General features: G+C 42.9%; 1 protein-coding gene across 2 annotated transcripts in view; it reads right to left on the reverse strand.

The window, feature by feature from the left end:
- Window positions 1-15,708, reverse strand: part of SENP6 (SUMO specific peptidase 6) — a 68,804-nt gene extending 53,096 nt beyond the window's left edge. For both annotated transcript variants that reach the window (XM_088537538.1, XM_088537537.1), the window contains exon 1: window positions 15,600-15,708. In XM_088537538.1, the coding sequence (XP_088393664.1) occupies window positions 15,600-15,651 (52 nt within the window). In that variant the 5' untranslated portion in view covers window positions 15,652-15,708. The remainder of the gene's footprint in view (window positions 1-15,599) is intronic.
- Between the last annotated feature and the right edge of the window lie 581 nt (window positions 15,709-16,289).

Genomic DNA, 16,289 nt, shown 5'->3' on the forward strand with positions numbered 1-16,289 from the left:
GCTTTTGACTATTTTATAGACATCCATAAATTAAAGGTTCCTCTGATAATATGAACTACACACGAGTGGAAAGACTCCTCACGTTATTTCAAATCTACTACCCAAACACAGACTTATTTTTTCCATGCAAAAGAAACCACTGGTTTTAAAAGTTCCAAATACAATTTTGACATAATATACTCTTATAATCCAACATCTGCTGCTGATCTGAATTGAAATCTGATGCTAACCCTGCAATTACGTAAAAATCTGGACACCCTGAGAGCGGCCATACCACATCAAATCACAGATCCATCCCCTGCAACATCCAACAGTGTGGAGATTGTCCTACTATGTGATGGCATAGGAGGAATTCTTAATTGACAGAGATCCAGAACAAGGAAACAGGGCTCATTAAGGCACCATTCACCTGGGCCTTCATTACTGCCAGTAAGAGCTGCCTCACTAAAATTCTGTAAAACAGATTAAGCAGTAGCTTTAATTCCAGTTAATTTGTATCTTGTCTCATTACGTTTTTCTCTTCATAACGGGAAAAACATTTAGAAATCATGAAAGAAAAAGATAATATGGTAGCCAACAACAACAACAAAATGGTAGGCAACAGATGAGTAGAGAAAAGTATAAAAACAGGGCACATAGCACTGTTTGTCAGCTTCCAGCTACTTGCAGCTACCAAGGACTCTGAGCCAGAAGTAATGTTTTTGTGCTTAACAGCCTTTGCTAGATTTTCTTCACAGTTGCTTTTTTTAAATCAACATTACTTCATACAATCAACAGCATCCTACAGCAAATGGTACCCCTGCTTAATTATGTATTATATGAATAAGGATCTCCTTTTGTTTGTTCTGATTCAATCTGGCATCTGCTGATCCTATTTGGTACTCCGCTGCTCTGGTTCTTGTATTATGGGAGACAATAATAAGCAATCCCTCCCTATTCACTCATGATTTTATATATTATCATTGTGCTCTTTCACAGTCTTCTTTTCTTGCAAGCTAAAAACCAGAGTTTAATTTTTCTTCATGCAAAAGCTATTTTATAGCATTAAATCACCCTCAACGCTCATCTCCAAACTTTCGGTAGTTGCACCATATCCTCTTTCAGATGGAGAAGAGGGAATCCAGCACTGTGGAATATTCAGGATGCAGATGTGCTGTGAATTTTACAGGGGCAGCATGATATTTTCTGTTCCATTCTCTATTCCTTTCCTAATAATTGCTAAGACTAGATTTGCTATCTTGATTGCTATGGAGAACTGCACTGACAATTTCATAAATGTATGTACTGTAATCTCATCTTCTCATTCATGATTGTCTAAGGACCAGTAGAGCCAATCAATGCATAACCAATTTAGGACAGATCCTTCTCCTTCCTATGGACTCTTTCCCTTACATTACTTTATGTGCACCTATGCTGAATTTAACACACAATTTTTAACTCAAATCCTGGGCATTTTCTCCATTTTTTTTTTTTGCAGTAAGCACTCTTTAGAAGAGCCCAAGTAAAGCTTGTGATGTCAATAAACCTGGTCAGCTCAGTGATGAGTCCCTTTTCTTAAATCTGCACCAACCTTAACGTATATCTTTGTGAAATTCAACTGGGTACCTCTTCTATTAACAAAATTGTCCATCTTTCCCCTTTGTTTTTGTTTGTCGATAGTTACTTCTTTGAGGGGAGGGGAAGAAGGAGGTTCCTTTTTATCCAAAGGCAGCTCAGCTTCTCCGAGCCTTCGATCAAGGACTTTGGAGGCAATTATGAAGTTAATTCTGGTCTTTATTTCCATTCCCACTATTTGGTTAGTACAGTCATAAAGCTGCCTGATGTGAAATTCCCCCAACACCTCACTGCTTCTTTATCCTTTTAAATATCTACCATTTGAGATCTTCTCCACCTGTCATAGAAAGATGATATTAACCAACAAGTAACATGCCACAATCAATAACTCTCTTAGGCCTGAGTTTCTCTTACAGCTTTTAAGCTTAATCCACCAGCTTTTTTATTCTTCTCTATTTTTCTAATTTGACAAAACTTCAGCTTTTAGAACACAGACTTTTTATTTCAAGTATCTCCTACACTACTCTTTGGCCATGCCAGCATTTTGGGGGCCTCCCAAGCTGCAATGACCAGAACGACAAACTTCATATTTCTCACTGTTCTCAGTGTGATGGTAGATGCATTTATTAGTCTCATAAAAAAAAAAACTTCTCAGCTAAATCACTGGATTATCATGAAAACCTTCCCCCTCCCCACATGTAATAGTAAAGGCTTGAAGGTTTCTATTTCAACACACCAAAGCTTTTGTAAGTCTTCAGGATCCTGAGAGCACATTTCTTAGTATCTGTCTCCAAGGAGCACCTTAAACACCCAGTAAAATTGTTGATAAAAAAGTTTGACAGCATTTTTACAGGAACTGTTATGACAGAAATAAAGTATCCTGAAGAGTGTGGAATGAAGAAAACTACTGATGCACATAACAGAGATATGTTGTTATTAGACCAGCTGATGTAACTGCAAAAAACTGGTTACAGAACAATAAAAAAAAAAAGCCCCAAAACCAAACAAAACTCAAACCTCAGTAAGTTTTATAAGTCCTTTTTTTCAGACCAAGATAACCGGGGAAAGAATATGTTATACAGGCTTTACCATACGAACGCTTACAAATGCAGCCACCTTAACAAAAATACCATGGTATTTGGGGAAAAAGGCAAATTGATCTAAACACACTCATAACCATTCACTTCAACTATGGAAACTTTAAGTTAAAGTAAAGTAAAAACAAACCTTACCATTGTTTTAATCTGTTGGTCAGTGAGAGTCATCACATATTACTGTTAAAGAGGATACAAGTACTCAAAAATTCAATGCAAAAATAATTTGCTTTGCTTTCCCTATTGTTTTATTGCTCTGCCAGGTCAGCTTCCAGGCTAAACACATTTTTATCTTCCAGTTTTGGTATGATCAGCTCTAGCAGGTCAACTGTTCAACCACAGTGAAGCTGCATTTTCATATTTTGAAGTAAAGCTGCATGAACTACACACCCTTCACCTCCCACAAGCTGCTGCTTCGCCTCTTGTCCTGCACATGTTAGCTCAGCTCTTTCTTCACCTAAGAGCAATCCTGGGAATGGAAATGGATTTGGCTGAAAGTAACTTGGGGGAGAAGGGAGGAGGGAGCCAACACCAAAAGTTTCTTTGGTCAGAGCAGTTCCCTGGTCTTTTCAGGGACCCACCAGCCAGCAGCAGCAAGGAGCACTCCGGGAACAGAGAGGGGTTTAATCATTAATGATGCAACAAAATCTGTGCAGAGCTACAGCCTAACCTGCATTTATAGGTAAAGATTTACAAACCTACTTAAACTACTATTTAAACAATACTTCAACTTCCCTTCCATAAATTTGTTGCAGAAAAGCTGTCAAACTGATTTCCCTTGATAGAAAGTAGGGAGCAGTCATAACTTGACAGCAAGACACTACATGAAGCACACACGTACGCTTTATGTAAATTCTTTATATAAAATATCAACATTCTTTAACACGTTAACTTAATTTCTTAGATAAGTAACACAAAGCTCCCTTTCAGGAATATTACATTAACAGAAAGCCAGTGATAAATACAAAGCATCTAGTCCAGGGCGAACAAAAATGGGAAAACAAACAAACAAACAAAAAAAAGCAGTATTTGCCTGTGGTCTGTAGCACTGATCTGTAATCCATGTATCCACAATTTCAACGTCAAGACGTTTTTTCTCAAGGAAAGGGACCACCATTCTCATGAATAGTGTTGCATTTGCTATATGGTGGGAAAGGGCTGGACTCAAGAACAGAGCTGCGTACGTTTGACCATTTGCCAAAGTCTGCTTGACACTTTCTGTTTACCTCTGTAGCTAAGAAGTATTAACAGGAGCTAACAGAGATAGAGAAAAGGAGAAGAGTTCTAAGTAGAGTAAATATTTTCCTTTCAATCTCATTAAAAGGCTTTTCCTAGGAAGATAGCAGCTGTAAGGACACAACTAGCAGCAAACGTTTCCTTGGCCCTTTCCACTAATTCTCCTAGTGGAGAAGTAGAGACATCCCCAAGGATGCTGCTGATAGGGCAGCATGAACAAGCAAGGCACGAGTGCTTCAAAAGGGCTTCCTAGAGTACATCAGCAGCAAAAGGAAGAGGGAAGAACAGGCTGAGCGAGGCAGGGGTTGTGCTGATGAAGGACATGGAAAAGGCTGAGGCACTGGATGCTCTCTGCTTCCAACTGCACTGGTAAAATCTGCCCTTTCGCCTCTCAGTCTCCCTAATCTACCAGCAGAACCTGCCTGCACGCAGCATCACTGCTGAGAAAGCTGCAGTGAGGGAGCACCCAACCTCACGGACACATTGAAATCCAAGGGATAAGACAGGACACACCTAAGGCTGCTGTGGGCCTTGCTAAGTGTCCTTGCTAGGTCACCCTCTTATTCCCTCTGAAACATCATGGCAGGTGGGAGAGGTTCCCAAAGATTGGAAAAACATCACATCCCCCTTCAAGAAGGGCAACAACGAAGATATAGGGAGCCACAGGCTAGTTTGTCCTCAAGAAGGTTACGCAGTTAATCCTCCAAGAAGCCATTTGGACTTGCGAGATGCGGATTGGATAACTGAAAGGTAATGTGGGTGGAATACTAGTTCACCATCAGGGTGTGAAAGCGTTTGCGACCATTCCAGTACCAATGCAGCTGGCAGCTTCCTTCCGGAATCAATACCGGGGCCAGTATAGTTCAATGTCTTGATGAATTGTCTGGATGACGGGAGCCAGTGCACTCTGCAAATCTGGACATGATACCAAACTGGGGGAAGCTGTCTATACACTGGAAGTTAGGGCAGCTTCCCAGAAACACAGAGAAACGAGCTGACACCTCGTGAAGCTTGACAAACTCTAGCTCTGCCAGGAATAAAACCCTGCTTCATTCCAGGCTCCCTAGGAAGGTGCCAGGGGACAGCAAAGGGGGCCAAGAGCAAGGCCATACTAGCAGTCAGGGCAATGGACCCTTCCCCTCCACTTGGCCCTTGTGAGACCATACTCAAACCACATCCAGTTCTGCACTCCCCGGTATGTAAAAGATACTGATACACAGAAGCAAGTTCTGTGAAAGGCTCTCAAGATGGTTCGGGTTGGAACACGTACACATACAAGGAAAGAAAGCTGGGTTTGATCAGCCTTAAGCTAAGGCTGAGGGAGACGTTACTGCTGACTACCTAACGGGAAGGTGTTGAGAAGACAAAGCGAGGCACTTCACTGAAGCTGCAACACAGAAAACTTCTACTCCCATGTAAGAATTTATTTACTCTGTATCATGAGGGTGGTCAAGCAGGTTGACTTGAGCAGCTGTTAGGACTGTACAAGGTTAGGGGCACCTGCTCTAACTGGGTTTGTTTGGGCAGGAGGTTGGTACCAACCTGCATGATCCAAGCACTAATGACACAGCTTCCAACCTATGTGATTCTAAGAGAAAACTAAAAACCACTGCCTAGATGCAGGTGCAAACCTTTAACAAAGGCAACTGCACCATCACCACAAACACTTCCAGAATCATGTACCTGAAAGAGTCATTTCATTTTCTCTCTCTCTCTCTCTGAGAGAATCTGCCACCTACTCAGTCTTTCTGCACAACTGAAATAAATAATCTTAAATCAGGCCCCAGAAAAAGATGAGAAAAAAAAAGGGGGGGTGGGCAGGGAGCAAGAAAGAACAAAAAAGCAAACAAGTGATATTTCCACCTCTAACAGCGGAGCTGTATTTAACAAGACCTCTACAGCTAGACTGGAGATATGCTAAAAATTCAGAAAGGAAGAAAAAGGTTTTGTGTTTTATAGGAAAGTTTAGAAGACAAGTTAGGATAGAATAGGGACAATGTATTAATTGCAAATTTACTCCCCAAAAGTGAAAAGGGTATAAAGCTAACAAGTCACTTCAAAGATACTAGGCAACTAAAACTTCTAAAATATGAAACTGTGCAACTGAATACACAACAGCAATACCCAAAGAGCAATTTATTTTTAGAAAATGATGAAAGAGTTACATATAGAATGAGATTAAGAATCTAACCTAAGTACCTGGAAATTAGGCAACCAACATAGAGAAGGTCACCAGTTTTGGTGCAACATTTGGAACCTCATGTTGAAATAAAGTACTACATCTGCATAGTAAAAGGTGGACAAAAATCAGGAATTTCTATTATTTAACCCTTGTAGATTCGTCCCACAGAGTTTGCAAGAAGATTTAGGATAGATATTATTATCTCCTCAATGAAATCACCAGGGAGAAAGAAAGAAAATAAAAAGTCCAGGAAGGTTTATGACTTCTTCTGTAAGAAAATAACTCACAAATGTAGAGCAGAAAAGGGGAACAGGAAACTCTGGAATGTAACTGAGGGAAAAAAAAAAAAAAAAAAAAAAAGCCCACCACACTTTGATGCTCTCAATCATTCGGTATTTTTCTAAAACAGGCAGCAAAAAAAACACCCAGCAAAAAAAGAAAGCTACAAAGCTACAACAGGGAAAAAGATAGTAACTTGGTCAAAAAAGAAAAAAAAAATAAAAAGGCAAATCTCAAAAGTATTTGAGAAGGAAAGGGAAAGGAAAGAGGACAAGAGCTGGAAAGAGGATAAAAACCATTTAAACTCTACTGTGAGAGAAAAAGTTTGCATTTGCCTTTCAGTAGAGGCCTAGACCTGCTTCTCCCCTACTCCTTGAGACACTGGCTAGTTTTCATGCTCCTGTAAGACGGCAGTCAGCCAGAGCAGCCTGCCGAGATGGCTGGAAAGCAACACAGGGGAGCTCCCCAGAGATGTTTTTGCAGGGTTAGTTTTCTGTCAGTTTAGCTTCTTAAGCCAACCTGCCATGCAGGCACCTAAGTGCCAGCACTGAGCCAGGCAAAGCAATGGAGAGGACTGTCCCGGGAGGGCACGCAGGGCTGCCGCTCCGAGCAGCACGGAGCGGTCAGATGCCTTAAAATCCCTCCCGTGGTTGCTCTAGCACAGTTACGTGCGGGCTCCATACACGGGGACTGATCCAAGTTAAAAGTGACCCTGCAAGGTCACCCAGTCACAAAGCAAGGACATTGTGCCTGTTAAGGGGGGGAGGAGGGAATATGGGAAGAGCAACGCAACATGCAGGCCACCAGCCCCCCGCTCACACTAGATACACTACATCCCTCCTCTACCTCGGCGGGCAGAGCTGGGCGACGCAGCGAGCCCAAGGAGCAGCCGCTGCCTCATCACCTGCACAGCTCTCCAGGCTCCAACTGCTACACAGGAACCGCTAACATCGCTGTTTAGGCATCTTAACATACTGAATTCCACCCCGCAAAGGTGTAAGCAACACACGATGTAAAAAAAATAAGCACAAAGCATAAAAATGCAAAGCACTTTTTCCATTATATGTACAAAAACTTAAAAAAAGTTTATTACCAAAAGCATCAATGCAATGACGTGTGCACTTTTCTCTATACCATCACTACAGAGATTGTTCACACTATGTAGTCTTAAAAAATACAGACTAATGGTTGAAATGACACAGTTCAAAACAATAGAATGTTGTAACTATGATATTATATTAAAAACACAATAATCTTTGTAATGGAAGTATCAAACTTCATTATTCGTAACAATGAGCTTCAGGAACACTGGCAACAGCAACTCAGCTGCAGCACACTGAAAATCAATAAACAGACTTTATTTTTAGAGTCAAGAGAGAACTTTAGCAGCTATGGAAAAGCAAACGTTTTCTCAGTGAGCAATTACTTTTAAAGGTAATAAGGGCGAGGAAGTGCTACTGGCCATACAATATTTAAACCTGGACATTAGTTTTGAAACTCCACCCAATTGTGTGCCTTGGATTCAAGAAATATCATTCAAAAGACAGTTGAAGCAAAATATCCAGCTAGAGACGAGCTGGAGCATGGCTTCAGCCATGCTCAGCCAAACGTGACACGTGCTTATCCTGATCAGGAACCTACCAAGAGCCATGAAACTGTTTCAAGTTTCTATCAGTCCTTTCTATCACAGGGCACAGAGCAGGTCTTTGTTCCAAATAAGGAGCAGTGCCTTCTCCACCTAACCGTTTTACTAGATGACAAAGTACTTTTTGATTATATGAGGGAGAAAGATTATTTCCTGGTACCCACCAGGTAAAGATTCAGCTGCTATTTCCATTAGGGCAATATACAATCATAACTAGCTGGATCACAGCAGTCCAGAGGTCCAGTTTTGGAAGATGCTTAATCTTAATTGTAGGTGATCCTACCTGTTCAGCAGTCAAGTCTGTCAGAAATAAAATTACCATGTTCTGCACTACGCGTTCCCAAAAGAAACGAGCTTAGAAATCACAAACACAATTGGACATATGAAATCTAACATCCACTGCATAGTTCAAATTCTCCTCTGATGGGCTTTTGAATAACCTTTCTGTTAGACTGTTATATTAAAATCTGTCATCAGCAGGATATTCATATTTTGCTAAATGAGCCATAAAATTTGGACATGCCAAACAAACATCGCATTATATTCTACAACATTAATAAAAATACAAGAGCAGTTTGAATTTTTGTACAACTATGGCACCGAACAAAAACATTTTCATGATAATAATAAATAGTCTTGCAGCTGTTTCTTGCACACAGAGATTTCTGAATTTAATATTAATCATGTCATATGTTTTGTTAGGTCAGCAAAATACCATCAGTGTTTATTATTCCTAAAACATCTCTTTGGCAAATAATAAAAAAAAAAAAAAAAAAAAAGAGCCACGGAGAGTACAGTCTGGCTATAGTCAGAAAGTCAGGGCTGGTGACAGGAGGATTTTGCATCAGGTTTCTGAACCATCACTGCTCTTAATATAAACATTCAAGGACCACCCGGAATAAGTTACCCCAAATTCAAGGTCTTCCAGTCCAAGTTACTCTTTCACGAGAGTGACTGGGACGAGCACTGAAAGACATTGCCTTGCCTCCTGCAGCACCTAGAGCACTTTGAAGGCTGCTACCAAACCTCTCTGAAGACCTACTACCCAGCCTGAGAATAACCACCACCCGCTTTTTTATTTATTCTAATCTTCGCAATGAGGCAGCTCTGGGAGGAAGCTATAACCTCCTGCCTAAAATGCCTGAACTTCCCCAGGCAGAGTAAAGCTGCAGCTTCACCAGAGGACTTATTCAGAAGCTTACGCCACATCCCACCACCTCGCTCCCAGAGCGGGGCAGATGTCCTGCTCCTCTCACGTGCAGAGCCTGCCTGCTTCCCCAGCCCAATCCCACTCGCTCACGCTAACCCTTCGCTGAACCTAGCTTGACCAAGCACAAGTCTAGCAAGAATGTGCCCAGCAAGCCCCCTCTGTTTGGCAAGCCGGGCAAGGCCTGGGTTGGTGGATGGAGGGGGAGCCCCTGGGCACTGGGGACGGAAGGCAGGAGGGGCAGCACTTGCCCCCGCTGCCCAGCCCCAGCACCAGGGATTGCCACAAGGTTCCCCGCGTCCCGGTGCCCAAAGCAGCTCATCACTCAGCTTCTCTTCTCCTGGCTTAAAAAATAGCTGCCATGCAGCTTGACACTCAGAATGGAGTTTGCAGCGTAAGATAAAACAGGGGACTTTGCAATTTAACACAGTTCATTGCTCTAAGAAATCTGTACACACAATTGATCATTACTCTGTGCAAGACAAGTATCACATCAAAACCATTTCACTGTTCTCTGCACAATTTATTTTGAAAGAATTATTTTCACTTTTGGTATCTGTGAACTACAAATTACTTGTATGCACGTTAACTACAAGATATCAGTACTTACATTTGTACTACAATCATTTTAACAACTAAATACGCCCATATATCATTAGAATACCATTCTCTCCACACATTATTCAGGCAAGTTATCCAAGCAACAGCATTTCCTAAATGCTATTTCTTTAACTAACAGTAGACATTACATCATAGATTAAAAAAAAAAAAAAAACCCTTCTGAGAAATTATTTGCTCTTAATCATTCCTATTAGTTACAATATGAAGTAAACATTCTGTATTCTAATTTATACCAGGCTCTGATTCAAAGATTGAGTCCCCTTCAGCACAGCACAACCTCCAGTTTTTTGCAGAGATTACTCTATACAAGAAAATTAAATAAACTTTCAAGGCATTTGCTGTACTTTACTGGAAGTACTCAAGACATTTTACGAATATATGTACGCGGTAATAAGCTACTAAGCTCTAATTATACAATAGTAGCTGTTCCCATAAAAAGCTTTCATTCTATATGTTTGTGTCATGGACACATGGATTTAACAAAAAAAAAAATAGTTTGATTTTAACCTGTTACTTAACTAACTGATTATCTTTTCCATATTTTGTGAAGGAAAAGAAATTTCTTGGCCTCAGCAGCAGAACACTTTGCATCTTCCATTTCTGAAGAGTCGGGGAAATGGATAACCCAACCTACAGGTGATTCCCTTGGGTGTATGACACCCGACAACAGGCTGTTGAACTAAGGACTACAGATCTGCTAAGAAAGGGCCATTTACTCCTTTGAATGTGCCAACCGCCTTGGCCAACACAGGGCACCAACTCTGCATTTACCACAGTGTAGAGCTGATGTGAGTGCTTCTTCAGATTAACTTCACCTGAAAATATCCCACGTACTCTGCTGCTAAACACAAACAATAAGAGGCAATTTAACAACATGTGCTTTTTTAATTCTATAATGAATACTGGGAGTGAGAAAAATTAACGCACTAGGCAAATTATTAACTTCAAGCAAGTAGCCAAGTACACAGCACAAACTAGATGTAAGAACCACATATAAGAACACCACTATCATTTGAAACTAAACAGGTGCTAAACAGTGGCAAAGAGCATGGGTGAGGTAGTTACAATCTGCCTTTTCCCCAATGAAATAAGAACAGAGCTACAACTGTTTCTTCCCTCCCATCGCAAATAACTTATCACACACACAAAAAAAATCATATTCTTACGTAGCAATATTAAAAGTGACTGGTAACAGAGTTTGGCTCCAGTCTCGCACAATAGGATCTACTAGAAAACAAAACACCTGGATGTCCCTCAGTTGTCTCAATTACAGACAGTTACAGAGGCAGAAATTCTGTAGAGAAGGTAAAATGTAGTATGTTACTGAAATCTATGCAGCATCTTCCAGAAACAAGACATAAAAGCCAAAATTGTTAAAACAGTAACAATAAATACCCCATTATATGTGTTATCCATCTACATAAAGCAGAAGGAAAAGAGCAAAAAACAAATCCAAATAGGGTGAATATAAGAGTATTAGAGCGAGCAACACATTTGCAATATCAAACCATACATTGATATTATTATTATTTGTAATATTTTTGTATTTCTATTTATGGAAAGAAGGGTATAAAAATGCCACTAGGAGCATCTCTAACCCCTTCCCCCCCTCCCCCTTTAGCCATTAAAAGGCTGAAAGACCTACCAACAAAAAGAGTTCTTGCTACCAAACCCAAGTGCTAGAAAATGATGAATGAGGCCTCCAATATAAGATAACAGAGCCATGAAAAAGTTGTAAATTTATCACTTTCAGGTGGAAGTCTAGTCTCAAAAGACAGAAGAAAGGAACAGGACATACCTGGATATTGAAGGGTCTGAAGAAGACTAGAGAGGTATCCACAACATGCAGTACATCCCATAAAGTAAAAGAGTTTATGCTACAATAAAGACATGGAAGAAGGTAAAGGATCCTTGAGACTTCCCTTCCACTCTCCCAACCCAACACACATCTCCAGTGGGAGATAAAAGAAGTGCCAGGCACTGCTTCAGAAACAAACAGTAATTAAATTTCAGTGTCCAGAGAAAAATAAGTCATAGCAGATAGAAAATTTTCAAGGGCTTTCTCTGAACATGTAACTCCACTCTGCCTTCCTAGTCTGTATCGTTCGTGTACGAGTTTCTCAATAAAATGAAAAATAAAAAGCAGGAAAGACCAATCAGCTTGCCTAATGGCAACCTCAATCGCTATAAACTAATATACACACTACGCAACCTCGGCTGCCTTTAAGAAAACACAGAAACCCACCACCCTCAGTTTTGGTAAGACAATTCTTTACATGGGAGCAGAATAGAAAAAACAGAGCCATCCCCCAGAGTCCCCAGCAGACAACTCTAACATTTCTCCTGCTGCTAACAAGCAATCTAAATAGCTTTCACTATTATTCGTAGGAAACCTGTAGCCAAGTAAACGGAATGAAAATTGAGAAATTCCTGTAGCAACTGCATGGAAATGTCACCGCAGCTCTGAAGGTAGCTAACAACATTCCTTAGAGAGGGGGTTCTCAAAAAGAAACTTCAAAATTATTTTTTTTCTCAGTATCACTGCTGTAAACGTCAGAAGAATGAGAAAAGAAAACAGGAAGAAATTGTATGTTTCTCCTTTCTTTCTTCTGGAGAATGAACACATTTAGGAATACTTCAAAGTTTGCCTGCTATCTATTACACAAACTTTATGGAAGAGAAACTTTAAATCTAATATTGTAGAAAAGGATGACAATCTCTTCGCTGCTCAGTAATATCCCAAGAGCTAGAAAATAACAGGAGTTCCCACCATTTTTCACAGTATCCTCCATTCTACAGTAAATGTTCAGCATTTTCCCATCCTAAATCCAGAAACGTCTATAACTAGATTATACTTAACGTCTGACTATCAATTAAAAACCACAGGAATTCCCGCAGATGTAAAAAAAACTCTATTTGCTAAATCTCTAGTTCCCCAAATCAGGAAAGAATTCCCATGCCTGAGGGGTACTTTTTTAACATGAGTTTCCGCATATTCTGTACATTATTTTGGAACCTTACTGGAGGAAAGTAAATTCAGACTAGGTTTAATGAGAAGAAAAAAAAAAAAGTATCTTTCCAAGTCTCCTGTATTTTGACAGTCCTGACATTTCATGATAAGTAAACACGTGAGTCAATACCCACATTGATAGGTATGAAAACGCTAAAAGCTCCAGAGAGGTAACAAACGGTGCTTTCAGGGGTGAGACATTATAGTTCCAAGGACCTTCCTTATATTTCCCATAAGACAGTCTACATAACACTGCATGAAAAACAATACCACATTATCTGTTATACAGGTAGAAGCACACAAAAACTGTACAAAGAGCTATGTTGAAGAACAGCATTACCAGAAAGGAAAGAGATAAATCACTCAAGGGACAGTTTTGGTTTTTTTTTTTTTTTCCCCCTCCAGAAAAAACATTTTGTTTTAACTGGGGAATAAAATAGAAATGCTAATAGGAAACATTTTAATGGCAGAATGACAGTCATATTTCTGAATGGTAATTTCTGTTACACTAAATGAGAGAAAAGCAGTATTTTAATGGATAGTTGAAATCAAATCCCAAAATCTGAAAAACCATCACACTCAGAAGCAATTAAATTAACTGCATATTCATCTTAAATTTTACTGATAGCACAAAAAAAATCTGTGTACATATATATATATACATATGCACACATGTATGTATTTTTCAATTATAGGTCCCATTACACTGACTTCAGTTGCAATGAGAAAACTAACATACATTTGGTATATAACTTATTTGTTTTGCAAACTAATGACAGGGATGCACACAGAGGGTTCTTTCCCTCTCCTCTATCAGCCTTTAATACAATACTCTTAAGAAAACACCCTCTTAGTTTCTGCTCACAGACACTACAAGAGAGTCTGTGACACTATGCGCTAGTTATAGCACCAGACCCACAGATTAATTCTCACCTTGCAGTGAAAGCTGCTCTGTTTCCCACTCCATACATTTTTAATTTCTGTTTCGGTCAAATTATACTTGTTTCACAAGTCTGATCCTTACATGTGGGTCTCAAGCCAGACCCATAGCTAATGGTGGTTCTGACATCCCAGGCTGCTCTTAGGCTCTTATCTTTCCAGATTACCATGAAAAACACATATACCTCTTCTGAGCCTTGACTTTCTCTGGTAAAGTTAACAGCCCTTAAAAGAACCTCTTTAACCTTTTGAAGGTTAAAGGAACCTTTTTCCTTCAACCAAACCAGTACAAAGTTACTCTGCTCTTACAGGATCTGTGGTATGAATACCATCCCACTTGGACTTGCTCCACCTCAAAAACTTTCTGCCACCACCATCCACATGAGGTTTCTGCCACACAAGATTCCTAACATACGCATGCGGATAACGCCCTCACACTCTTACAGTTCTTACTGTCCTAAAATTGTCCGTATTAGTCCTAAGGTCTTTACAAGTCCCAAAATTGTCAAGTCCCCAGGTAAGAGGCAGACAGAAGACCTTAACTGAAAACTTGGTCCACTGCTCAATGAAGAACAAACCTCCCACTGCGAATGATAGTGTCAAGCTGGTATCACCTTTGGAAAGAGATCTCAAAAGTTAGAAAAAAAAAGAAAAAAAGAAAAGAAGAGATAATGTGCGGGCGCTGCACACGCGAGTGCAGAGCACAGATATGAAACCTATCTTTTGTGAGGCACCTGGCTGGCCAGCGTGCAGCTGCAGGGCACACGAAAGGCAGCGAGCGGCCTTCGCCCCGACTCTTCTCCTTCTTCCACCAGGATGCAGAAACCTCACCAGTTCATTCGGAGAAAGGTCGGGAAAAGCAAAAAGGAGGTGTTCGCATGCCAGCGCTACAGGCTTTTAAAGACAGTAAAGAGGTAACACGATGGCTATTATGAACCAGAAGCGGCTTCTGAGCATCAGAAAATTCAGATTAATTACTCAAAGCAACACACAGAATTTTGTTCACACAATACTCCTAGTCCAGAGCCTCGACTAACATAACAGAAAACCCAAAATCTCACGGTGACAGAAACCTACAAGAGGTACATTCTGCATAATGTAGGTGCTACATAACCTCAACACTAAAGTCTGCTACCCCCAACTTGAAAAAACTCCATGTGCGAAGATTAATTTATTTCATTACTGCATTCCCCCCCGCCCTAGCTCTTCATAATATCCCGACAAGGGTTTAGCGGACTATTTGCCGACAAATTTTACAAAACTGCGTTAGCAGATTAAAAAAAAAAAAAAAAAAAAGGCAGCAGTTAAACTGCAAGAGTTCAACAGTTAAACACATCCGAATCGCTGCCGGAATTATAATCGAGAGCTTTACAGGGAGCGAAAAAAAAAAAAAAAAAAGCTGAAAGTCAGGAAAAAAAAATTGGAAGGAGGGGGAAAAGGCAGTTTTCTGTGAGCGCGGCCGCCCCGGCCATCACCGCGGCAACCCGAGCGCGGGCAGCGCCACGAGCCCCGCGGCGCTGCCACCCCCCGGCGGCCGCGGGCACCTCCCGCTCCGCGCGCCAGGCCGGGGCCTGGGGCAGCCCCGCGCCCGCCGCCTCCCACCTAGCGCGGCCCCCACAAAGGAAGCGCCGCGCTGCGAGCGGCTGGGGGAGAAAAATGGAAATAAAGGGAGGGAGGAAGAGAAAAAGAAGGGAAAAAATCCTGAATGGGCCACCCCCCCGCCCCCCAAGCCAGCCGCGGCTCTCCCCGCGGATCCAGCCTTCCCCCTGCAGCGCCCACGCCGGGGAGCGCGTCCCCTTGCCTGTGTTCGGCCGCGGCCGCCGCGCACGCACCTTCCAGAAACAGGCCGTCCCTGCAGCCGCCGCCGCCGCCGCCGCCGGCCATGTTCGCGCCGCCCGGCCCGGCCCGGCCGCCTCACTCCATCGCGCAGCGCCGCGCCGGGCCCGGCCCTGCCCCCGGCCTGCGCGCTCCGCCGCCGCCGCCCGCCCCCACTGCGGAAGCCGCCGCCGCCGCGAGCCGCAGCGCCGCCGAGGCCCGGCCCTCCGCTGCGGCCCGGGCCGCGCTGCCTTCCGGCGCCGGGGCGGGAGCGGCGCCCGCTCCTCCCTCAGCCTGCCCGCCGCCGGCCCCCGCGCGCGCCCCGATGGCGCCCGCCGGCCGGCACGGGCCTGGCCGAGCCTGCGGGCAGGGCGAGGGGGGCGGCCTCGCGGCGGGCCCGGCTGGCGCTGCCCGCCCCGGCTGCCTCGCGTCGCCTCGACCCTGCCCGCGGGGCCGCCCGCGCGCGGCGCCGCTCGCTCCCCCAGCCCCGAGACGATAAAATGGCCGCGGCGGCGCGTCCGGGCGCCCCTGTTCCCCGCCTCGAGCCGCCTGCGGGGCAGCGCGGGGGAAGGGGCCGCCGGGAGGCCTTGGCCGCCGTCCCCTTGCGGGGAAAAGCCTCGGCCTGGCCCGTGAGACCCGCGGCGGGCCAGTTTGAGCCCCAGAACGCGGCTCTGCTGAGCGGGAAGCGCAGGGTCGTCGGCTGTACC

This window comes from Tinamus guttatus, unplaced genomic scaffold (genome assembly GCF_059628265.1).
Source record: "Tinamus guttatus ecotype Peru unplaced genomic scaffold, ASM5962826v1 Tinamus_guttatus_pri_ptg000806l, whole genome shotgun sequence".
Classification (NCBI taxonomy): Eukaryota; Metazoa; Chordata; class Aves; order Tinamiformes; family Tinamidae; genus Tinamus; species Tinamus guttatus.